General features: G+C 45.9%; 1 protein-coding gene across 2 annotated transcripts in view; it reads left to right on the forward strand.

The window, feature by feature from the left end:
* Positions 1 to 26,006, forward strand: part of LOC138179703 (rho GTPase-activating protein 20) — a 182,152-nt gene that overhangs the window by 32,851 nt on the left and 123,295 nt on the right. For both annotated transcript variants that reach the window (XM_069112775.1, XM_069112774.1), the window contains exons 2-5: positions 7,516 to 7,705; positions 7,860 to 8,044; positions 20,181 to 20,226; positions 20,906 to 21,078. In XM_069112775.1, the coding sequence (XP_068968876.1) occupies positions 7,516 to 7,705; positions 7,860 to 8,044; positions 20,181 to 20,226; positions 20,906 to 21,078 (594 nt within the window). The remainder of the gene's footprint in view (positions 1 to 7,515; positions 7,706 to 7,859; positions 8,045 to 20,180; positions 20,227 to 20,905; positions 21,079 to 26,006) is intronic.

The raw sequence follows: 26,006 nt of genomic DNA on the forward strand, positions 1-26,006 counted from the left end.
GAGAGAGAGAGAGAGAGAGAGAGAGAGAGGATCTATCCTGTGCGCCTCTCTACAACGACAATAGGGCTGAATTAGCACCACTTTGCGCTCTTTGAACAACCAAACAAGTGGCTCCACTAGCTGAATCTCGAAAAAAATCCATCCATTTCTCTCGGAATTGGTTTATCAACAACTGCCTTGGAATAGAAAGGGCTCGAGTAGACGATGCACAAAGGCAGAAATTGTCGCGGAATATCGCTCATCGTGTCGTGAATTCGGGTACTGTAGTCTTGTGTACTCGGTTGCTCCAACAGGCTTGGTCAGATTGTAACAATGTCCTGTTTTCGAGGAGTGGAGAATTAAACTGATTGAACAATTACGTCAAACTGGTGTATATTTTTATTCTAATTTTCTAACTTTTCCTTTCTATATCGTATTCATACGTCGTCCTGCGACGTAGAACGTACGTACGATGTATTATGAAATAATTTCTTCGCGAAGATTCGAATTGTCGGTCTGACTAAGAAAAAAGAGAAGAAAATGGTCATAAATTCAAGTTGACGCGTAGCAGATGTCTGTGGTTCCAGAATTATACGTTGAAATCGTTGTCATAAAGATAATCGCCTCCTCCACGTCGGTATTGTTCGCGCTATTAATCTCACGGCTATCGTTAACGCAGCAAAGAAACAGAAGAACATAAGACGAAGATGAACGAAGCTCGTTGTTGCGAGAAACATGTGCGTTCCGAAAGCAGGTCATCCGCCTCTAGCTCGATTTTACTATTTTTGACCGCTGCATTACCACTTCTGAGACGAGCCAATTATTCGGCCGGGGATCTAGAGGATCTAGGATAGCCGGTCGCGCGTCTTCCACGTAACCAAGTTCGTATTTCTCTACTTTGCTTTGTACGAGAGACTCTTAACGGCTTCATTGTGAACAGCATAAAGCGTAAACAGTCATTAGAAGCTTTAACCTCGAGAGTCAACTAGCGGAAATACCGGTGAATCTGCGTTTCCTGTCATAGCTTTCTACGCAGGAAAGAGCGCTCATTGTCGTTTCGTTATGACGAATTTCGGCGAATATCTCGTCGCCGAAAGATTAAAACGATAGCGACTGTTCAACTTTTATGATCTTCTCGCAGCGATCTGCTGGCTGATGAAAAAGTTCTTGCGTCATCTCTTTATTGCTCTTCTCGAATGATTCATGTACGCTGCTTCTTTCGAAGCAACTTGTGTCCGAAAGCTTACGAGAGTCTGCGAAAACTCGAACATTCTACGATCCGAGATCTACGTTTGAATCGAGTTTGGCTTAGTTTTCATTCGTACAAGTTTGAGTCACGTGTCCTTTCATTCCTAAAGCAACTTGCACGATAAAACGTACGAAAACTTTCGAAACGTGGAATATTCTGAGACATAAATTCTACCGATCGTAGTTGATGTTTGTTGTTTGATGCATAGAAGCGCAAGTTCATCGGAATTCCCTCGCGGAATCGTTTCAGCTGGAACGATAGTTTTCAAGCAGCGATGTATAATGCATCGCGCGCATCCCGCCAGATCCGCGCGCTGAATCGCGATTTTTCATTTAACACCCGTGTTCTCACGAATCGACGACGCGACAAACAGCCTCTTCGTGTTCTCCAAGCGTTCATTTGTCGTCGTGGCAGACCGATTCGATTCTCGTAGCGAAAGGAATGAGAGTGGCTGTTGGTGCTGCAGCGGTTCGACGAATTGGTTCGGCCGTTCTAGCATGGGCGAGGCCTAGAACGCGCGTGCACCAACACATTTCTCTCTCTTTAAGCGTGTTGACTGCATTCACACGCTTTTTTGCCTGCACACAAACCGGTAGCTTAAAGCCCATACTGGTCACATGTGTCTACATACTGCGGCGCACACTTGTACCGGGTGTTTGTCAAGAAAATATTCGTTTGTTCTTGAACTAGATTCAGAGTGGAAAATTGGTACGATTATTAACGATAGATTTATTCGCTTGTGTAGAGGAATTTTGCTTTTTAATTTCTTCGCCAGCGGTTTGTATTGGTGGAGCGGAGGTAATTTATTTATGTATGATAAATTACTTTTTTGCGTTGAAAACGTTTAATTTTGACACGGAAGTACACGATGAAAGGAAATACGAAAGAAAGAAGAGCGGTGAAAAAATAAACGATGAGATACTTTCCCTCGTTAGCTAACGAAGTGTAAACGAGAATTTCTTTTCTTCGGTTCATTACCGATGATTTTTGTTAAAAGACGCGAATTTTAATTTTTTCATTGCGAATATTTGATTTCGCTGGAGGGACGAGGATATCAAAAATACAAATTTTCTCCATTTAGCTAATTTAGTGGAAAAGAACGGAACTCGGCAATGGTTCGACCGAATGTGTTTTCGTCCTACCCCCAGTGAGCGACGCGCGTCAGTAGTGGGACGACCTACCTGGGTGTCGCTACCCTCTTTGCAATTTTTGTCGAACGTCGTGTACGGAATTATACGAAATGTTCGCAATTTTATATTCACCTGGGAAGTTTTTAGCATTCGTACATATATTATCGATTTTTTGCCAATTTTATCGCGCGATTATTTATGCTTTACGGTCGAACGATTTATTTGAATCCATCGAGAGAAAACAGTTTATGTAACAGCAGTTCCTCAATTCTTTCTACTAGCTGTAATTTTTCAGTCAGGCGGATTTAACCGATCGTAGTACTGTTTATTTATTTAATTAAACGTCAAGTAATTTTACTGTACGATTTTACTGTAGCGTATGTGTACCACTAAATATTATTCCATCGTTCGTATGTATATTTTATAAATTGCGATCAAACTGTTGTCGAGTAAGTTCCGTACAACTATTCGGTCGATCTTCGATTTACAATGTAAATTCTTTAATTAGATACGATTAAATACGTATGAGACCGAGTCTGAAATTCTTTAGGCTTAGGCGATCTATTCAAAGCAAGTGTATCTCTCCGTGTACTACGCAAGTACTTACATTCTTCTCCGTGCCACCACTGTGTCGAGCTATATATACTTGGTATGGCCTTCGTTCTCTCAGTCGCATGACAATCATACCTCTCAATCCATTATTGGCAGCCGTTATTGGGTAACAATGTTTTGACTAGAGCGTACGTTCGATACGTTCGACGATATAAATTTCAATAAAATAAATATCATTGATAAAATTAACGACATGCAAAACCGTTTTTGATCTTCAATTATTGAAACAATTGGTCGGTTCATTTGTTAAGAGCAGATCCCTCCCCCAGTTGAACAACTCTTATAAAACAATTCCAGACACGCGCACAGCCCTCAATCATCCGTCGCGGCCACTTTCTTCTAACTGGAGCTCCTCCTAACCGGTAATTGACCAATGATGTAATTCTTCGAATTGAAAAAATTAGCCTCGTTGCCGCGTGCCTCGAAAATCTTTTCCAGACCAAGAACCGTCGTTTAAGATAGATTGTTTCATTATATAGTTGCAAATAGCGCTCACTTTAAATAGATATGTCTGAGTCAATTCTGATTCATGCACATATCTGGAGATTATTACATTTCACGTTATATTTATTCCTTCTTTTCCATTTTTTTTTTTTTTTTTAAGTAAATTTAGTTTTTAATAAATCGCGGATACTATATGTCTATGAACGAGAAATAAGTAGAAAGTTTCACTCGTTAAATGTTAAAAAGGTATGCACTGCTTTCCATATTTTATATAATTTCGAATCTTGTTAATTAAAAACGCGCGTTTAAATTTTCCACGATGGCGTAAAAATCCGCGAATGGTATGTAAAATTCGCTAAACTTCTCGCTTTATCGCTATAAAATGAAATAAAAAGGTCGATATTCGTGAACTGCGGATTATCTCTCGCTATTACTAGTCGACGATGACACAATTCGTGCGAATTCTTACGTCACGTTATCGAGCAGGAACTGTATCACGGAAATTCCAATCGAGTTTAAAGTGGCAATCGTATCATGATTAATGGTTTTTCTATACGTCTTAAGCTGGCAATACTTCTCGTTCGAACGCGGGAGAAATTAATCGGCGCGTTGCATCGACCGGCTCCTCCTGCTCGTGGCCACTCGAAATAGTCCGCTCTCTTCCGCCTCGACAGAATGGTCTGGCTTGTGATCGATGTAACGACGCTCATTGTCCCGTAATGAGTCTGGGAGGGACAGGATGTTCGTGTACGCGTATTTTCAACAGACACATGCACGAATCGATGTGTGAAACGTACAGTTCGATAGACGCGAAACTTCTGAATCCTATTAAGCGGAGAAACTTTGATCGACTCGTATCGATATTTCCCATTTATTACTTTGCAAGTGGCGTTTAGATATTATTATTCTACGCACTAGATACGTACGTATTATCGTTCGGTTTAAATTATCGGAAACATTGTATTTCTCGAATGAATTTGGTTTCCACAGGGGCGAAAGGATTTTTCAATCGACTCTTCTTTCTTATTGCTAAGAAATAAAATATTTGATACTATACTATAAATCGAAGCGTTTTACGATGGTCCATTCGATGGCGTAAAAAATATGTATGAAAATTTGTCAAGCTAATAGATTTATACGGTGACCCAATATTTCTGAAATTAAACACTCGTAAATACATAGTGGACGTTTAGCAAAATTATGGTAACGAGGGTATCCAGAAAAAGAAAGTGTATTATCATCTTGCAGCATCGACGCATCGTTCTTCGAGCACGACCAGTCTCGTCTCATCTCTCTCTTTCTCTCGTCCATTGGAACGACTCGCCTTGCGATCGAATACTGATTCGGATTCGATCGTGGACGACTCGTGGGACAGAGAAATATGGTCTATCGGTATTGGTAATGGGTTCAGTAACAGGTTCGACCGCGTTGAACATGACAAAGAGGCGTTTGCTTTTGTGAGTCGTGCTCGTTTAAACGAAGGACGGATGATAAAGCGGAATCCGATTAAGCTTAATGGAGAGGGATTTAATCAAAAGACGGAGAACATGGGGGAGGGGGTAGAGAAGGAGTCGCGGATATTCAGGATGAAGAATGAAAGTTTGCGAGGCAATTAGAGGCAATTTCCGGTCGGCAGGGGCTCGAGTGATTCGCGCGGTGGAAACATTCGCGATCCTTGGTCGTTTTTCTCTCGAACATCGTTCACGAAGCATACGAAGAGACAAAGAAAGAGATAGAATAAGAAGAGAAGAGGGAGGAAGAGAGAGAGAGAGAGAGAGAGAGAGAGAGTAAGAGAGATAGAGGCAGAGGCAGAGGCAGAGGCAGAGGCAGAGGCAGACTGTTTCTGTTTGAACCCTTTGCTCGAACGACTTGTAATTTTGTTGCTGTCCGGTCGGCGAGTGATACATTAAAAAAAGCAGCAGGCTCGATCGTTAGCCTAATATTAACATCCATAAAGTGCAATCGCGTGTAGCGCGAGACGCGCGAGCCCTCGTACGTCTGGCTCGTATCAAATGTTTAATTACAATATAAAGCGGCGAGCGAGCGGTTGCGGTTGCCGGTGCTGCAAGGCATTTACTTTTGGCCGAATAAGGCCGGTTTTAAAAGCCGTTGCAACGGGGGATGCGCGCTGTGTACTCGTATTTCGCGCCAATTTATAATCTTGCTCGCTCCGATGTCTTCGTATCGCAGCGGCGGAAAGAGGAGAGAGAAACGTTACGAGGCGAAACACGAAGGCTGCGAGAGAATCGAAAAGAAGCGAAGGTGGAGGGTGGCGAAAACGAAGGAAACGAAGCGGAGGCCGTTCGCGATCGAACGGGTACAAAACGCCAGATGGAAGGGAGAAAACGGAGAGAGACAGACCGGTATAATTACGCAATTTAGATTCAGTTTTACGATTCCGGTTTGACTTTATTAAAAGCGAGAGTGGGCGTATACGCGAATTCGCCCTTTCTCCGATCGAGAGTAATATCAGTACCTTGCCGGTCGTGAAAAAACTTGGTCACAGAGATAACGCGCTTCTCGTTTAAACGAGAAGTTGGTATATACGTCTCGAACGGGCATCGCTCTTATACCCGCGATGAGCCGATGAGAATCGTCCTGGATATAAAAGGGACTCGTAACGCGAGCCGCGAACGCGTATCTTCGACCATTCCTTTTCTTTAATCGCGTTTTCATCTACCGATCTATTAACCGAGAAAACACGCTCGTGGATGGTCGCAGAACTTGCAGATTTTCTTTTTCTCTCGTTTCTCTCTCTCTCTCTCTCTCGCTTCGAGCGTTCTACCGTGAAAGAAGCTCGATCTTATCGCCGGACATTATCCCGGTACGTATCGTCGTTTAAATGTATCATAATTTGCAAAGGAAACGGCTTACGCGATAGAAAGAAACGGTGTGACGACTTTGTGCGTTCGATGATCGTTAAGAACGTGGTTGCGCGTATACTTACACGTAACTCTGCTTGAGCGGAAAGTCGCGAAGAATGTTCGACTTGGACAAAACGAACGCACCGAATTCCTGAACGAGGCGCGCGCGAGCCACGTTACACCGGAAAAAGAATTCGCAATATGATTAACGGTACGCTCGGCGTGGAGCTCATCGACTACCGGATTCTTCCCAATCATACCGATCGTATCGTCGATCCTGGGTGATCGCACGCTCCGCACCGGATCATCCGACTATGCCCGATTCCCTTGAACCGTCGATTATTCGGTCGAGAAGAAAGAATCTCGCTCGCGTCGCTTGCCCCGCGTCTACCGATTGCTCTCCTCTTCCGAGCCATTCCGAGAACGACGATTAGAAAAGATCGGCGTCGGGTGTAAGCTTGGCTGTTGTAAACCGAGATTAAATTGCATTGTCCGACCCGTTACTGTGCCAGCGATAATTGCCACGCCGGCGTAAGGTTACCAACGAGGTCGCGGGTTAAGCACAGTGGGCAACCACGAACTCGTGCAACACATTACAATTTTCGTTTGCCTGGCCCCGACGAATCGATACTCTCGCGGTTACCATCGTCCGGCTATATGGCTCGATTTAAACTTCGATTAAACTTGTTGGCTTTGTTGGAATTCATCGAAGGCGTGGATCGAAGCGAAAACGTATGGGTAGATGGAATATAGTTGTACTTTACAAAAGCCACCTGGTTATTACCTACTACCAGACTCCGGCTGCACGATTCTTTGGATCATTGGATATCCCAGTCAATCCGATAATTTCCTTTCATCGATCATCGAGCTTTTAATTTCCGGACAATTCGCAGAATTTCCGACGGTCCATGCGGTTGAAATTTGTCTTCCAAGGTTTTCCAGCGTCAAACAATTTTCACGGTTTCCACTTTTACGTGTACAACGCGTGAAAGGTATTTGCACGTATTGGAATCTTGTCACGAAATTTCCAGTCGTATCATCGATCTACGATTTGTATTCTATCGATCCATCGATATCGTCGAAACAGATATACGATCGTATCTGCGAATCGCGCGCGTGTCCATTAAATATAAATTACGATAAGAGACGCGTAAATCGATACCGGAAGCTGGGATTCTTGTCGCGACTGTTTATCGTCGCTACACGTTTATCGACCATCTGCCATGTCTGATTGCAGCTACCTGGTGCGTCTCCCGGAGCTATTTCGTCCGTGGTTGCTCCCGTGCTATTGAAGTATCGGGTCTGCAGGCCTCGATTGTTGCTCGCTGGCTCCAGAGCGGAGATCGATCCAGCCGCCGATGTTGCTCTGCTGCACGGAGAAGTTTTGCTGATCGAGGACTCCGCGAGACAGTACGATCCGATAGGAGGTGAGTTTCCACCGCTTCGATCCGACTTTATTCGCTGAAGAAGTCGGTTGCTCTCTACGCTATCACCGTTATTGACGCGTATGTCGATAGCTGCTACGCTCTAACCGGTGAATCAGTGACGCGATCGTCGGTTTTTTGTTTCTTTGTGTTACAGATACGGACAGACGATACAGAGCTACGGAGAAGCTTCTTCATGCCGAGGAGGAGTACCACGAAGCTCTGTGCAGCGCGAAGGAGCTGTACGCAAGGCCCCTGGCGCGAAACTATCCCGAATTTCACGATGTTATCTTTCAGCCGCTCGCCGATCTCTCGGTGGTCACTTCCGAACATTGTCAAAGGGTGAGTGCAATTTAAAGAATTTTGAATCGAAGTCGCGAACGTCCTTGGAGAACGCGCCAGTTTTCTACACGGATGGTAGAGCTCTTCTTATCGACTGCTTTCTGACCTAATCGCAAGGCTGACTGAAGCTCTCGGTTGAGAGATGGCGGCACTCGAATCGAGCCACGTTGTTCAAGTTCGCGCGGCACCTGTTACTTCGACCACGTTGTGCCTTTCTCCTGGCGTGTCGCAATTACGCTTCACTCTTCCATCCGCGCAACCTTTCGCGAAAGGGAGTTCCTCACGATGGCGGATGCGACGATTTTTCGTGTTAAACGCGTATCTCTTCTTTGTATTATTTTTCGTCAAAAAAAAAAAAAAAAAAAAGAAAAAGAAAGAAAGAGGAGACCCTATGCCTTCGAGCCTCCTTGTGGAGGATTTAGATTCCATGTTGCGCACGAACGTTTCTTTCTCGTCGTTTTTGCGTCTTTTATACTCCAATATCGATTATTCTTTCAACGGTGAAAAGAGCTCTTAACGTTGAAAGAAGGTCGAAAGAACCTTTTCCTCTGGAAGAAACTTTCCAACAGAGAAATACGATTCGATCGAAATTGAGCGAAAATCGCTCTGTCGGTTTGAGCGTCTGTCGATCTCGCGATCGCCTCAGTGTTCGCTCGATACGATACGAATACAGTACGAAAGATCTGGACACTTGCTCGAAATTCCACTCGAACAGCCCTCGTTAGAATTCAATGTCCGGTTAGTTAGCTCCGCAAGCCTGGTGCGTTTCTTATACAACAATGTAAACACCTACCGAGAGTAGCCAGGAGGCAGAACTCACAGCTTACTTTGGTGCGCAGACCAGTCTCTCTCTGGATCGGTCGTAAGAAAGCGTAGAGAGATGATCGTTGGTCGGGCGGGCAAGGTGTTTTCACTAAAAACACCGTGGAAAATATGGTGGTCAGACAGAGCGGATACTGATAAGGCGATGGTGCCCGGGGCTCGACGAACGTTGGCTACTCTGGATGCAACGGTGGACGTGTTTTCTTAGGGCTGACAATAAAGAGGATGGCTGTCCTTCGGATGTAAACACAAAGCCACGCCGGCGGAGCTGGTTAACGAGTCGGGATGAGCGATGACGGTGGTTAGCATCCTCATAAATATTGACTTTTACAAGACTCAGCGAGAGTTCGCGAGGATGCAACGGCGTCGTAAAGTGAAAAAGCCTCTCTTCGCGCCGGCGAAAGATCGTTCCGCGGGATTCGAGCGAAACCGACTCGCCGAGGAAACGCCTACCTTCTTTATTCCGCGCGCTGAGACGCCGATGGTCATCGATAACGAAGTTCTCGCGCAAAAACCGTGCAAATATACGCTCCGTTCTCGATGCATCTCGCACCGAGACCGAGACACCGATCTTTTTCGCGCCAAATGATTATTACGATCGACGCGTGGATTAATTATAGCAGACACGTACAGGCCCTCTTTCGAGTTCGTTCGTTCGGTCGTTGCGAAAGATATTTTCCAGAACGCCTTTGGTTATGGAATATCACTCGATCTGATTCCAACTTGTGCAACATGATCACGTACAGGGTGTCCAAGGAGAAGCGAAAGATACGCGAAGAAGCGATACAAGCAGTACGCAACGCGAGCGACACGATCGGAAACGAAACGTCTACGATGGAATAGGAATGATCGTTAAACCAGCGAATAGATTTACGTTCGCGGAAACCACATTTCGTCGTTCGAATCTGCAATTTGTCAGTCGGGACGTTTCCTCCTAGGACACCCTGTATTAATTTTTCGTTTTGCTTCTCGTCGTTGCTCTCGAACAATACACGTGGAAGATAATTTGAAATTTACGTTAAATTTACGACAAGACGATAGCTATTTACGCATTTCCTTTTATATTCGCCATTCTCTCTCGGAATGATTCATCCGAGCGATTTGACTCGATCCATCGATGGAATCTGACGCTTTGTCATAGAGTTACAGGAAAGGAAAGACGGTGTTTGCGAACGTCAGCCATCCTACGTACGTATACGAAACTGGTCGAGGTTAATCCGAGATCGTCAGGATGACGCAAAACCTCGCGCAGGACCGAAGGTTAATTAATGAAAACGCTTCGAATGGCAGGCAGTTTGTGAAGCGGAGCACGAACCCGGCAGTTCTCTTCCCTGCACCCTTTTTATTCCGGGCTTGTTGTCGCCGGTCGGCTGTTGGCGCGATCTCCGCTGCCACAGAGCAATTTCACTTTGGAAGCACCTTGGGGCCAGAGCGCGGGCAATTAGAAGCAATCGCGCACCTGGAAGGCGAGGGAGACTCGTTCCATCTTTCTTCCTCTTCCTCGTACACGCTCTCTTCTTCTTTCTCCGTTTTTCTCTCTTCAGAGAGAACGCCGAGGGACTCGGCGAACAAGGAGGGACTTATTCTCGTACGTTTATTTGCTCCAAGGATTCTTCGAGTTCTGGTGGCGTCCTGTGGCTAGCGATGGGCGTTCGAATCTCAGCCTCGAGGTTTTTCAAGACCACGGAATACGAGGATCACGAAAGAAAAACGCCATACGTACATTTCTAACGTCACTCCGTGATTAAACCGATGTGAAATATCTACGAACGAAAAGAATTCGTTAGATACGCGAAGATATCGACAAAGTTTCGTAGAAGCTGAGGGTATAACTGTCAAGACAAACGATATTCCAACGTGTTCGATGCTGTGACGTTACGACGAAGGATATTTTCAAAATTTCGAACAGACGAAGAAAACGCTCGTTCGTTTCCAAAAGCAAATACCAAGACAACCTAGCGAATGTTGAAATCGCTTGCCTGTTAAACATAGGAGACGCGACTTACGATGCTTTTCCGTGGCTTCGTACGTATACAGATTCGAAGCGTTTCAAACCTTGTCTCTATCCGTGATCCAGCCTCTTCAGGCCGTTTGCTTCCCTGACGAACCTCGGAGGATTCCACGAAAAGTATCGTCCCTAACGACTGATCCCTCGTTCGTCCTCTTCTGTATCGTTTCATCGTCGTCCAGAGCAGCGTCTCTCCTTCGGCAATTGAGCGTAGAATTTCGAGAAGGACGGATGTAAAGTCTGGCGCGGTCTTTTTGGTCCAATCTCGCTCTCTTACTCTTTCGCTCTCTTCCTTCTTTCTCCGTTTCTCTGCGACGTTCTCTACTCGCTACGACCGTAAATTACGTTTTTGCGGCAGAGCAACGCGCCACGGTAACCGCGGTCATGGCGGCTGCTCGAGAGTAGCTGCATCGCGATGCGCACGTGCACCTGCGCTCGTTGCCCCGGCCACTGCCAATGCGACAACCAACGCCCTGCTATCTTTTATTTCTACCCTTTCCCCGTATCTGCCGTTCTTCCTTTTCGTTTACCAATCTGCTTGTTTACGGAAGAGGATACAACGATCGATTAATTACTCGTAATCGTATCGAACGTTGTCTCGCAATCGGCTTTCTCGATCTTACAAAGCGGAAAGTGATACGCGTGAAAAATGAAAAATTGCAGGGCAATCGTTTTGAGAAAATAATCGCCGTGTTTATCCGCGTGCGAAACGAAGGATCGATTCTCATTCTCATTAGGAATAAAAAATAAGATTCGGACGAGCGGAGCGAAGACGAGAATCGAAGAAGCGAGGAAGAAAGTGGAGATTTATTTGGTCTACTTGGGTCGTAAGAGTAAAACACGGAATGGAGCAGAAATGAAATTACTCGTGCGTGAATCTGGTGGACATGCGCGATAATAAATGACGGACGAAGATCGTTTTTGGTCATATCGTGCCGATCATCGTTATCCGTGTCCGTATTCGTCGCGGTAATATTCATGCAGCTGCAGGTCAACGTTTTTTTGCGAGAATGTGAAAGCACCGTCCGAAGCCGATGATCTCGCGAATATCGCCTTTCTTGCGACTCGTTCTTTCCAAAAGATTCCGACGAGAGTTCGCTGAATTTTCTGCAACGCGATCGTCCGTCTGGCCTTCGTTCGTCTGTCGCGCGATGCCTTCTTCGACGGAGGACCTTGGGTCGCTTTAAAATCCGTGCAAACGAAACGTTACGCTTACAACGGCCAAACACCGTTCGTTACCGATCCTCCGTGACCGAATTCCACGATTCTTCGACTAATTCCTCCACCCATAGATGTTAATCAGACCGTGTAAACGTACTTACAGATTGAGTTTCGGCCAACGATCCTGCTACACTCGCCGATAATCAACGTGCTTGGCTGAAAAGTAAATGTACATGGAGCCGTTTCTTTACGCTCATTGCCGGTCGGCTAATGAGTAAGTAGCAGTTCGAGTCTTGCGGTTAACAGTCTTTCTCTAATCTCAAGACGAAGCAGCACGAGCCGGATATTGTTCGTAATCCAGTTTGATGGTTATGGATGTTAATTACACCGTAGATGCCGTAATCGTGCCACGGACGAAGAAGAAAAACACGAGCTGATATGTACATTGTCGGAGAAAAAGGAAAAATTTATCGTTGCAAGTTACGACGAGTCCTCTCCACCACCCTGTACCGTGGAACCGACGCTCTTATTGAAATTTGACGTGTTACGCCAGTATCGACGAGTACCAGTACCAGTACGACGTTAACGAGTTTGGTAACGAAAGAGACGAAACTTTGCAAGAAAATGTCACGAATTACAAGTTATCGCGTTATCCCAAATGACGAGAATACAACTCGTAACTCGTCTGTTTATCAATATCGCTCGCTTGGTAAATTATTGCGCGAGATAGCTGTAGTAGAAAATTGAAAAGGTCGCGCGTTGCGGTGGCTCGCGCATTCCGAACGCGAAGGATGGAAAAGGTGAAACAGACGAGAAGGAAGTTAGAAGAATGCTGGAAAATTAATTAGCCGGTGTGCAATCATCCGGCAGCGTATACATTATCGCAGAGAAATGAAAGAGTTCTCGGATACCGACGCTTAAGTCGAGTTCCTCTTTACCACCTCGCTCATCGACCAATGAAGCAGTCCGTAATAGCGGACGAGCTCTGGCAGACGTAATTTTATTCGCATTAGTGCATCGTTTGGCCATTCTATCGTCCTCTTTCCTTCGTAGGCTCTTTTCGTTCTGTCCCTCTTCGTTTTCCTGACTCGCGGAAAAAGAGGAGACGCGGGTAGAAAGTAGAGCAACAGCGAGGGAAAAAAATGTGCCGCGCGGCGTGCAGCACACGCGGGTTAACGAGAAAAAAAAAGGAGAGACGATCGTGTCGCAGGAAAGTGGATGAACGTGGTGGTATTTTGTTGGGAAAGTGGACTGTTGGGATAGCGGATCGCCGAGAACGGTTTCGATTTCATCGGCAAGGGTCTCTTATTTTTATGAGACGGGGGTGGGGCGGACACGGTCCAATTTAATTCTCGCACGACGCGCCGCGGCAAAGTCCTTTACCTCGACGTCCACTTGCCACATTTTTCTAGCCGCTTTCCATTCTCGCTTCGAGAATGTATCGCGGTCCATCGTATATTTTGTTCGTTCGTGAGAAAAATACAAATTTATTGACAACTACGATGTTTCTCCTGGATCTATCCGCATCGTCGTTGCATTAATAATTTTTACGATTATCGTTCTGCGTGCATTATATATATATATGTCGGAGAAGGATTGGAATTGTGGGCATTCGATGATCCTTTACTTACTTTACCATCGCGGATGTAGCTAATGTTTATTGGTACGAATGTGGACACTACAAGAGGCTATGAGTAATAGCAGCGATAGGATGGTCGAGATGATGGTGACAACGAATTCAGGTTCGATAACGAATCCACGGTCCACGGGATGACGATTATCAACGTGATACATGATTCGGATAACTGTCTCGATAACTCAATCAGCAATGCGCCCAACGACTAACTAACTACTATCTGCATAACTCACCCCCCTGATCCAAATGAAACTGCCCTTATATATTCCTGTCCCCACTTCTCGGATCAATCTTTGTTCTTAATGAGAGCCATATAATCATTCCATACCTTTGTCAGGTACACGTTCCTCCCGTGACCGTGGCTACGTCCAGTGACCCGCTATGTCACTTCGAGCCCGAACCCATCGTCATAAAGCCAGATTGAAACATTAGAAATATTTTTTATTTTTATTACTTAAGTGTAGCTATAGTAAAAGTCTGGACTAGGGTATTGGGGGTTTTCCCAACATTCCCGATGTTCTTTCATCTCCGACATATATATGTACTTTATCAAACCTTAAACGATGGAGATCGAGTGAAAGTTTAAAAAATGTGTCAGAAACGATCCAGCCTGTACCGAGTGAGCGTTAATTTCTTGCGAATTCGTATTATCGTACGCGAGAGTCTTGTCAATGTTTCACTCAGCGAAGAAGAAAGAGAAGTTTGCTCGGAAAGTTTTTAGGCTTTACGAAAGAAGTAGCGATCGCTTGCTCTATCGATCGCTTTGCTAAATAGCCATTCGTCACGAATGTTCGACCAACTTGGCAAGTTTAATACGCGCGATTTCAACCTTTCCATCCACGTCTTCCGGGAACTTGTCTTCTCCGACAAAGAAATTCCACGGTCGGATTATGTGTAACGCTCGTCCGTGCGATGACGCGCGAGCTTTTAACGCGAGGATAAGAGGGAAGAAGGAGGGTTCGAACGAGGAATCGAAAGAAAGGACGAGTGGAAGAAATAAAAAGTTTGTCGACATGGAGGGGGCTTGATCACCTCCGGGCTTCGCCTTTCGGCAGCGACATTTATTTCCGAGCCACCTCTCGGGGGCGTCGAGTAGCCGTTGAATGAGAAACGCGATAGTAGCAGGAAATGATAAATACAGGGACGCAGAATTTCGATGGTTTTGATCGCGTTGCTAATGGGACCAGTTCTGCTTGTCGATCTCTAATTTCTTCTCACCTTGTGTCGAATATCTTTTGTTCGTATCTTTGGTCCTAAAAAGCTACCCAAATTAATAACGTAGTTTCGCAGATGCAAATTAATCGTTGTCGGTGTATCTGAATTTAAAAACTAAATTCACCCAAGCCAGTTTCTTCTTTTCTTTTTGCTGCGGCGATCCATTCGATTTTCGCGACGATCGAAAAGACTGGACGGTTATTATAAATTCTTCAGCCGTGTTGCGCGTGCGATGGAAGATGGTTTTCGAAATGGAAATCGAGAGAAAGAATACGAGGACAATGCTCTCGTGTCGTGGTGGTGGGTGCATCGATCAAACCGATACTTCCCGACACCCTAGAAAATCGCAAATCGCTCTCACCGCGGCACGGCTTTTATCTCAGACGGGAGAAAGTGCGTTCTGCGGTGCACGCAGGTTCGTTCGTCGTGTGCGTGAACCCAGGACACGTTCCTTCGTAGCCTCCGTTCGTAAAACGGTTTCGCCTTCGCGCGTCACGTTGTTTCGTGGTCGCGGATTCAACGTCCGAGAGTCGCACGATGCAAAAGCGTATTGCGTCAAACTTTGGCATTTCAGAAGAATAAGTTCGTTAACGAGTTCCATCGTTAGCTTTTGCCAATCGAACAAACGGTTGGCTTGCGTAACCAAGCCGAGAGAAATTAAGCATCGCGATCCCAGCCACTCGTTAATCGATTGCTCGGAGAATAAAGGTGTGACCAGTGGGAGTTACGACCGTAGTCGGTCCGAATCGACGTTGATCGTGACGGATCGATAAATTTTCATTGGTATCCATGCCGTCCTGTAAGTCGTAATAATCCTCGTTGGAATTCCAGTTGTTCCCTTTTCACGGTGTTACGTATCATAGTAGAATCGGTATCGCGAGAGAAACGTTCTAACTTGCAATGCAGTTCGCGTATGAAAAAATTGATCTGTGCCAAATAATATACACGTTAAACGTACGTCAGGAATTCGCTTCCGCTTCGATGATTTTATTCCTCCGTCCAACCCATACGTTTCTTTACGACGTCGAAACGATGATCGAAGAGGAACATCAAAGGTAATAATAACGTATCTTGGATAACCATCGGTTGAGTGTACGCAGCAGTTAGCAGTAGGAAAGAGAAAGAAGGTTTTTCAAGCGCGAATCTGCTTTCTCTGCACAATCGACGCGCGGTCAACGCTCTCGTTAGCAACGAAGACGAACGCGTATGTAGGAGCCTTGTTAACCCGGCGATAAAAGAATAAAGAGATTTACGCGCGGCCCACGTGGCTAGCTCCGCCTCTGGTTCAGCTTCCTGCAGCCGAAATTGTCGTTCACGCGCCGGTAAGATTCACGCGTGTGAATGGCTTCGATCGCGTGAAACGCGTTTCTCGTCGTGACGGTTACGCCGACAAACCGGCCGCGTGACAGAAGTGGAACGTATTCTCGAAAAATCGCGGGTAAAACAGAACAGCTCGTCGTAAATCGTCGGTCTCCGGTTGCTCCTTTTTGCCGGTTTGTCATTAATTTGCGATGATTTGAGAAAACTGGGACAACACGAAACGAGTTGCACGCGTGGCTCTTTCGAGTCTTGCAACTCGCACTCAGTGTCAATAAACGAAGAGCAACAAAAGCCGAGCCGTTGGAGCATGTGGCTCGGAAAAACGCGATCGAGACGAGGCTGAGAGAGCCACGAGCTCGAACGATTTACTCGATCGAAACTAGAACAGCTTTAAACGTTCTCTCTTACGCTTTCGTTCGACGGGACGAAATGGTGACGACGCGACGACAAACGCGTATCTGACGCGTCTCATTTCAACGAAGAAGCTGGCGAGCTCGGTCGATCGTGAACGTAACGTTAAACAGGATGCAATCGCGTATCGATTATCGAGTATAATCGTGGATCGAGTATGTATAGTTCGCGCGTGCGAACGTTGTCAATGATAAGAAATAAGAAGCGTCGCGATAAAGGCAGGTGATGATCAGTGGCGATCTAAAAGTTCCCTGTAACCTAATTATAAACCCACGGTGCTTTCGTCGTTCCCCTATATTGATATATCTGGAAGAAAAAACCTGTTTGCGATTTAAATGCAACGAGGCGTGTAATTATTTAGAAGAGCCGGGACGAAAATGCGATTCAGTTGTACCGGATGAAAAAACTGATTTACATAAGCGAAATAGAAAAGCGTATTGACATCGTGGTTGGATGGATGCGACAAGAAGAAGCATGGAGCAGGTAACTCGGTGCCACTCCGCAGGTGCATATCCCGTTTATCGATCTTCGATCTCGGCTCACGGGGTAAAAAATCTTTATAGAGAGACCGTCCGGACGACTATAAAATAATAATGGGTGGTTGAAACGCCCACGCGTAGTCCCTAATAACACGTGGTCTGGCCTGTTTTTTTGGGAACGCCCTCCGGAGTACTCATCCTCGAGAGCTCGTCCTGGATGGATAATGCAGGCTCGAGGGGACGATCGCGGTCGCGCGACGTGTAATTAAAACCGCCTCCAAGAGGATGCGCGTCTCCGCACACGATTCGCTGGAGCGAGGCAGCGGAAAGGAGAGAGGGACCAGCGAAAAATTGGACACTCCGGAGACTCTGCAATATTCACCAGGTCCACGAGATAATCGGTGATCGGCTACGATCGTCTATCGCTGTTCCACGAACCTAGATATCGAGGAATCCCCTCGTCCTCTTCGTCTCTGTCTCGCGACTGCCCGTGCATCGTAATCTGACGCGGTGGTGAACCACGGTAGCCGAGACAACGTCGTTCGACTTTGTTCCCCGTTGTAACGTTGGAAAATAAAGTTGGATGTTGATGGGGAGAGAGGTTTAACGAGGAGGTTGCCGGCTATTTTTTCCGTTTTTCTTTTTCTTTATTAGTTTCTAAACCGATTTATAAAGTCTCTCTAGCCGGTAGAGCGCCTCATGAATACGAATCATTTATAATTAATCTAGGATTGGGTTTTCGAGAATAACGCTCGGAAATGAATGGGTCACGGCGTATGCTCGGCCTCGCCGGCGCGTATAATGCGTTGCATAAATGCATGGGCGCATGCACTGCGTGTGCGCTTAACATAGATACGTATCTGACAATAAGAAACACATCGACACGCCGACGCACCGTCACGCCGCGCCGTCGCCGACGTGACAATGCAACCGACAACCATACGATGCCCCTTACAACCACACGCATCCCTTTTTTCAATTTACTCGGGCGGCAGCCGTCATCCCGCTGACGTTGCACCCTCTGCTCCAATCCTATACGTGCTTATCGAAACTTTAACTTAACGAATGATACCGCGAAAACTCATCCTCCACGTTCGAATACATCGACGTATCGCACATCGGTACCCGTTGATTTCCAATCTTGTTCGGCGTTCGTTCGTTTATCTCGACGCGGTTTATCACCGATCGTAAGTACCGATCGAGGAGTCCATCGAGATTTTTCTTCGTAACGCGATAACAGCAACCGCGTTGGATCACTCCCTCGGACGAATTCTAAGATTTTGGGAATTAATCGAGAAACGTTTCTAAAAGACCAAGCGATTTCGAACACCCGCGCACCATATAAACGGGCTCGTCACCCCATTTCAGATGCCTTATCGCGTATCTTATGACTCAGCGGGTCATCATCGTAGGCTGCCTTTTTAAGGTACGGATAACAGAAGGTTGATGACCGTTTCTTAAACTGGTAGTCGGACGTTTCTCTCGTTCATTTGCTCCGGAACACGTGCCACAGACGCACGAAACTACGTGCGTTTATCCAATTGTAATACATACTTCCGAAAATCTGTGATAAACGCGGATAAAGTCGGATAAAAGTTTCTCGATCGTTGGACGACGATGGTCTACGCAAAACGTAGCAATTAAAGCGCAAGAAATTGCTCGTTAGCGAACCTGCGCACAGAGGCCAGCAATTTTATTATGATTACACGGTGTCCATGATAGATACGTATTCGTAGCTCGCAGGCAATTAACCGTGTATCATCGATAATCGCTTGTCCTGGCACAGCGTGATCCGAAAAGAAGTCGAAACTATACGATAAATATTTTTATTCGATGTAACGTCGGTTGGTTGAAAAAAGAAATGCAAATACCGTGCCCACGGGTACCACCTGTCCGTCGGTCTTTATTTACGCAACTTTCTCTCGATTTTACGGCCTCGCTGAAATTAACCATTAACGCGCCGATTAACATAAGGTCGATACTGTTGCTGTACAAGCGTCTTGCCACTTTACACGCCGCGCGGACCAGTCGTTTTCCCTTTACCTACTGTAATGGAAACGTAAGTGGATTCTCTCGTGACAATGTTACTCGTTAAAGAGTTAAGTGGGTGTCGGTCGTACCTTTACAAAGTCCTCGCATCTACCTGGTTGATCGGTTCATCGAGCTTCGAGTAACGAGTCGCCGTTGCTAGAAAGTGGTTTCGAAGGAAATATGAAAGTCGAAGCGTTCGTTTAAAAAAAGTAGTTTCTCTGCGCGTAAAAGTCAGATTACGGATGTTTACGTATTTTCTATATTTTTCAATCAATTTAGAAATTTGTCGGAAAAATTTTCTATCGGAAAAAAATATTTATATTCCGACAACGAGATCGATAGGCATCCGGATATTTTGTTTTCTTTTTTTTTTTTTTGTTTTTCCTTTATTCGAAGAGAATTTCATCCTCGTTTCACTCACGCTGTAACGCGATAATAGAAAGAACCTTAAGAACTATCGAGCTTATTCACGTGCTGATCGGGCATAATGCCGCGTTATAATTCAACGAAACAAGCCGGTTTCGAGGGCGTGATTTAGCCTCTGAACCATCGAACCATCGTTCAGGCCGAAGTAGTAAATTTGAAAAATGTCTTCACCTTCTCCTCTCTGTATTTTTATTCGATCGTCATTTCCTTCGAAAGATCGTAAAAGCAACGGGTTCCTCGATTCCGTTCGACATTCAATTGCACGTGGTCCGGATACTCGCCTTAATTTTTTGTTCGCCGCCTAATTCGTATTTTGCTACGAGAAAGCAACACCGGTTTCGTTTTTCTTCTCGGATATCGTTTCTTCGTCGTACGAAAAAGATCAATTGTCCGCTAAGGCTATCGAGCGCAGGATGTAAAGAGGAGTATAAAAAAGTAATCAAATGATCGGTTGAAACTCGCCCGTTGTATAAAACTGGCGTATGGCGCCCCTCGAGCTCCACTCATTCGGGCATTATACATCATGTATTATACATGGTCCCCCGTATCTCTTCCCATCCCTTCCTCGTATCTTGGTCATTGTATTTTAAGAGCCAATTCTACCATGGCCGTTTTGCTTTCTTTCAGATCCGCACAGCGCTGGAGAATTGGGATGGCGGTACCTTCAAATCGGGTGAGTGTACGCTTTCGTCTTTCATCAGATTTTCTTTAGATACTCGAACCGTAATACGATAGCGAAAGAACGCGAACATTGCAAAGAAAAATGTAAATCGCGATAGGTCGTGGTGTCTTTCACGAGGAAGTTTATGGCGGGACCAAGTGGGATAATGGAGTCGGGGAGAGGACGTTAAAAAAGCCGAAGGATTCGATGGTAAATCATTGGCGATGCGCGAGTGTCTGTTCCGTGATGGTGAAGACCCCACCTGACGAAGAACGGTAGAAAAGAGAGAAAAAGATAGGAATCCTGGAACGGAAATAAGTTTCGTAGGGAAGGTAGCGAGATGATGTATCGCTGAATCGAATCATTTCGAAGAAGATTTTGGACGCGAGGTTCTCGTTCACGGTTATTCCATCATCGCGGATAAATTTTGCATGCCTTTCCAGTGCGTCTCGTATAATTAGCTTATTCTTTCTCTCTCTCTCTCTCTCTCTCTCTCTCTCTCTTTCTCTCACTCATTCTCTTATGTTTTGTATCGTCGATCATCCTCTTAAAATGGGTCAACGAGCTCACGATTTAGTCTCTCTCGGGACGATCGGAACGAGCCGAGAGAGAATTTATCGAATTCGTCAAGCACAGTGGGTATACCGACTTCGATACGGTATCTAATTGCCTCGTTCGGTGTGTCCACCAGGTGACTTATTCCCTGGCTCGTTTTGGAATTCTTACTGGGAATACCTGGAGAGTTACGGCGAGGCCAGGAGGATTCTGGACGAGCTGAGAGCATCCGAGGACCCCCTACTGCACTTTCTTAGTCTTAGGCAAGCCGCGGCCAGGCATTCCCCATCCTCGTTACTTCTTCTACCGGTAAGTTATTAATAGCTACATGAAATAGAGACACGATGTTTGCTTGTAAGCGATCGAATTATCCCGGCGATTAAGTCGAACCAGCTCGAGAGAAACAACACCTCGAGCAAACGTACGAGAATATAGATCCGTTGAAACACACCGATAGGTCGACACGAATATCGATAGGATCCTCGGCTCGACGATGAAATATACGGTAGTTAGTTAGCTCGACCAGCTACACGGTTTTCACTTTTTAGCACACTGATCTATAAGGCGTTAAAGTATCCGCCGTTTCGCGTTATGCGTACAGCAACCAGTGGAAATATTTGAACGCTTACCATAGAAAACTTTAAACTTTTATCGTCCATACTTTACGCGTTATAAAAAACATTTCGAAATCTCGTTAGCGCTATAATCGCACACGACTGTCGCGATCGGGTATATCGATAACGTAGGAAAGAAACCTGAAAATACAAACTGTATTCGTCGAACGATCGAACAAATAAATAAGCAGTTCGTAAAAGGTGTCTACAAGTACCGAAGCAGATACTTTCGCGAGCCACTGTACAGCGTTACGAGCACGTTGCTGATATATGTCGAGAATATCTCAAGCGAGTTCTGTCGTGGATACGTGCGTAATTAATCGCGCGCTCGTTAATTCTAATTACGCTCATTCGTGGCGAAAAGGAACCGGCGTTTTTCCAGCCGGAGCGCCTTTGACGAATTACGTCGAGGGCGTTTTCTCGCGTCCGAGAAATCGACCATGGTAATTGACCTTAACGATCTCGAAGCAATAACGAGACCTCCCCCTGTCTTTTTACCGCTTCTCGAAGAACGACGAGAGATCGTGGTCGTGTTCGCGCACAGTGAAAGTTCTATCACGCGGCTGGTGACGCAACGGTGTACAAGAACATCATCTTCGGTTAACCTTTCGAGTTCCTGCCGCGTCTGCAGACAGACAAAGCTGTCGATGTTCCCGATCCGATCACCTAACGATCGACGACAACGTCCACGTACGTGTGTATCATCATCGTTCCAATAACTTTCGTTTCGATGATCGAACACGTGACATCGTGCTGGTTAGGTTTACGCTGTAAACCAGCACAGTCGCACCATTCACGAGATCTAAGTTTTGGGTCAGTCGGTTTAGGGATTTTATACGTACGATTCACGTGTATTTGGCGCAACGACCAAAGAAGAAGGAAATATCGTACATCGAACAAACTTCTTACCTCTCGACGAGCGGATGTTATATTCCGGAACGCGCACTCCTTAACCCACGCAATACGCAATTTCGCCGTGTATCATTAACGTGTCAGAGTCTGTTGTCAAAAGTAGCTTACGAGCTAATTTAGCGAATTATCAGTGAAAATCGCTCGATCTGTGCCAAATATCGCCGAACCAAACATACCGACCGAGCAAATAACTCTAACTTACCCTATATCAAGGTACGTACATGTATCGCAGGAATAATTACAAGAAAGAATATGGGTTTTAGCCTCGCGGCGCGTCTATCGTTTTGTGCGTGAATCGTCTTAAGAAAGATCGAAAGTGACGCGCGTAAGTTAGCCAGCGTCGATGCGGGGCTGATTACAAAATCGAAAAAATGGCAAAGTACCCCGGACGGGGTATCAGTGTGCGGGACCGCGGCATGTGTGAGATGAGCTATGTGACAGCTTATAACGGGTGTAATGATCGGACGCTTCGAACAGCGTCTCTCGGTACGATGGAATCGACCTCGACTTTAACGCCCGTTGAAATATAGACTCGAGGCTTGTAAGTCACGCAGCTACCCGAGTATCTTCGCGTATACCTAATGCTCGTAGCACGACGATCAGGCCTCTCGGTAAATGTGGTTTTGTCGTGAATACTTAACGAGCAACATCGTTTCTCCCTAATATCGCCATTGCCGGTATCGCTCGTTACTTTTGAAATTCGCACCGTCCAACCAACTTTTCTCCAGTAAGGTAAGTACCTCGATGCTCGGCGACCGCTTGATGGGAGAAAAATTCATTAGATCGCCGAGCACGATTCTCAGATATCATCTATCCTATCGTCTGGTTGCGTTAACGTTGATGCATTCGCATCGATCATTCCGATTTTCCATGCTTTCCCTCGCGCCGGAGTATCCACGTAATTGAAACTTTTCCCCGGAGCATAGCGGATTAATCGCGTTATTCGCTATGAAATTTCACCTGCCCATCGAAGCACCTGTAGCCACCGCGGCTAGTACCCTGCCTACGCTAAATGTCCGGGTAGATTATGCGATGCCTTGTCACACGTGGGTGTCCCAGGCACTCCGGTACTCGTTCGTATCAGCTCCCCAGGCCGCGTCACCTTCGTTCCCGTTTTGCTTTGCTTGCTCGATCCACCGGTTGCAAATCCAAACTTACACTTTGCTCCATCCGTACACGTGTCTTACCGCCTACCGCGTTACAGAAACCACCCTTCGATATCTTACAACACGCTCTTCTATACCACGAGTTTCTTCCATCGTGAAATCTTTTTCAGCTATTTATAGCTGTAAACCAGATTGTTTCGCGAATTTCCTATTAAGTATTCTATAGGATACGACGTAATAGCGTAAATAACGCGCTCGATCGTAAGTACAAGGCATATATAAAGTGGCAATTGTTATCACGCGAACGAGAAATTACAAAGAGCGAACAAAATATGGCCAAGTTTCGTCACTTACAGAATTACTCTTACGCATTAAAAAGAAATCGGTAAACTTCTGTCACATTCTGAGCTGTCTGTTCCTTGGCGAGTCGAAGCGAACGAAATTCTAGGCGACGTAGAAAATGCTTCGACTCGCGAATCGAGAGAAAGCTACACGGTGTTCTTTGCTTGGTACGCACCTGCGTTCGGATATACGCGGCCGAGCCAGCGCTCATTGTTTCTCTCTTCTACCTTGGCGTGTTGCAGAACGACGAGTGATTTACGAGGTGCACTCGTCGTACGCCGGTAATATGCGCTTTGCCCGAAGGGGCAGCGAGATAATTTTGTGAAAGGTGAAGCCTCCGGGACGCGTACAAATACTTTACGATCTAATTGATTCGGTTAGGTATATTGTCTCTTTCTGTCGGAGCTTTCTAAAGATGCGCGCATCTTAGAAATATATAGCCATCACCGTTGTTCGCGCGGACCGTTGCACGAGTCGCGGAAATAGTTAGGAGCATTAAAGCGAGGAATCATCGTGTAGGCAATTAAAAGCGTAAAATACTAACGGTTTCCCCTAGCCGGTGGATTATAGCCGTACGCAACAGACGGAGCGATGCTTCGCGGATGATAAACGATCTTTCGCTCTCATCGATGGTCTCGGCGTAAAATTCTGACGTTAGTCGATGCTTCTCGAACTGTGGAAATATACTCGATGTATTATCGCGGGAAACGAATATGAGCGGCTGCATAATCTCTCTTACGTTGTAAGAATAAAAGGAATCTTTGATTTTTCACTCGACGATATCTCGAGAATTCTCGAGGATTCTTATCGGTGATAGGATTCGAGGATTCGAATCGCGCAAAAGTCTGAAACGAAGACGGTACTATTGGTTGGATCTTTCATTCCGAGTTAATGGGACCCATTCCAGCTAACAAGGAGATACAAATATTCGATTAATGGAATTACCCCCTTTGCGCGTTCAGACAGGGATTAGGAAGATTGCCAGTTTATCGCGATATTTAATGTAATTTCTTTTTTCGTATTTTTTTTTCTTTCTGCCTCTTGAATTATTTAATATTCCCGATAGTTTCGCGGTATAACGACGATACGCTTGGACGATGACAACGACGCTAATATGGTCGATCAGGTAACCGAACGATGATAATTGACAGCCTTGTGCGAAGAGATTTACACAAAGTTGCTTGCACACAGCGCGATGGGAGTAGCAATCTGGCAAGTTGGACGAGCTAGGGTTTTTTCTTCTTCCCTTCGAGCGTGGATGAAAGACGATTTGATGGGCGATAAACGCGATAATATAAGGGACAGTATGGCGGACCGTTTAAAGACGAGCAGGCGCGACGCGATACTCGGAAAAACGAGCAAATCGGGCCCGGTTGCGACCGTAGAGAATTTACTTTGCTATAAATTGTGTCACTCGCCACGACGCGACGCCGGTGTCCGTATGGAAAATAAAACGCCGTCAGGTAAATTAATTAAGCTCGGCGGATCGTCGTCGCGCCGTTTAAAAACCGAGAATCCGAAGAAGCGATTCGTACGGAGTAGGAATTTATCCCATCTTCGAGTCGGATGAAAGAAACAATCCAAGCTGCTGGCGAACTCTTGTTTCATGCAAACGCGGCCGTGTTTGTCTCCTGAATAAGTGCGCATTCCTCTCGGTGCCGCGCATGTTCCAACGATTTTGCTCGATGATAATTAAAAAACACAACCGGTAACCTGTTTCCTGAAAGCGTCGAAGCGCGTTCACTCGTGACTTCCTCCGTCAACGACGTACCTGCGTACGTCCCGGCCTAAGGGGACGCTGTTAGACTTCTACGAGTGGAAACTGCTTACGCAGGTACGAGCACGAAGGGACAATGTTTCTCTCGGCGCACGACGACGGTTTCGCTCGACGACGGTCACGTAACGCAAGAAGAAAAGGAAGAACTAGAAGAAGGTTATTAGCGATCGATCCGAGCTTCGACGTCTGGATAACAAATTGTTGCCGGACCAGTTTCTCGAATTCGAAGAATCGTCGCCAAGTTGTAGGAAAAAGATGAGAAGAAGATGGGACGAAGTGGAAGACGAGGCAAAGGAAGACCTACAGTGACGCGCACTTGCAAGGTCTCCCCGTTTCAGGCCGCGCATTCCGCTTATTCTTCGGAATTATTATCAAGGTCAGAGCACGGTATCGCTCCTCGGGCTTAACCATAACCGACAGGGATCTCGCGACGCTTGCGATCCGAACGAATCCGCGAACAAAGCGATCAATCGCGTTTCCGGGGAT

Source organism: Bombus flavifrons, chromosome 5 (genome assembly GCF_040668555.2).
Source record: "Bombus flavifrons isolate JBK064 chromosome 5, iyBomFlav1_principal, whole genome shotgun sequence".
Classification (NCBI taxonomy): Eukaryota; Metazoa; Arthropoda; class Insecta; order Hymenoptera; family Apidae; genus Bombus; species Bombus flavifrons.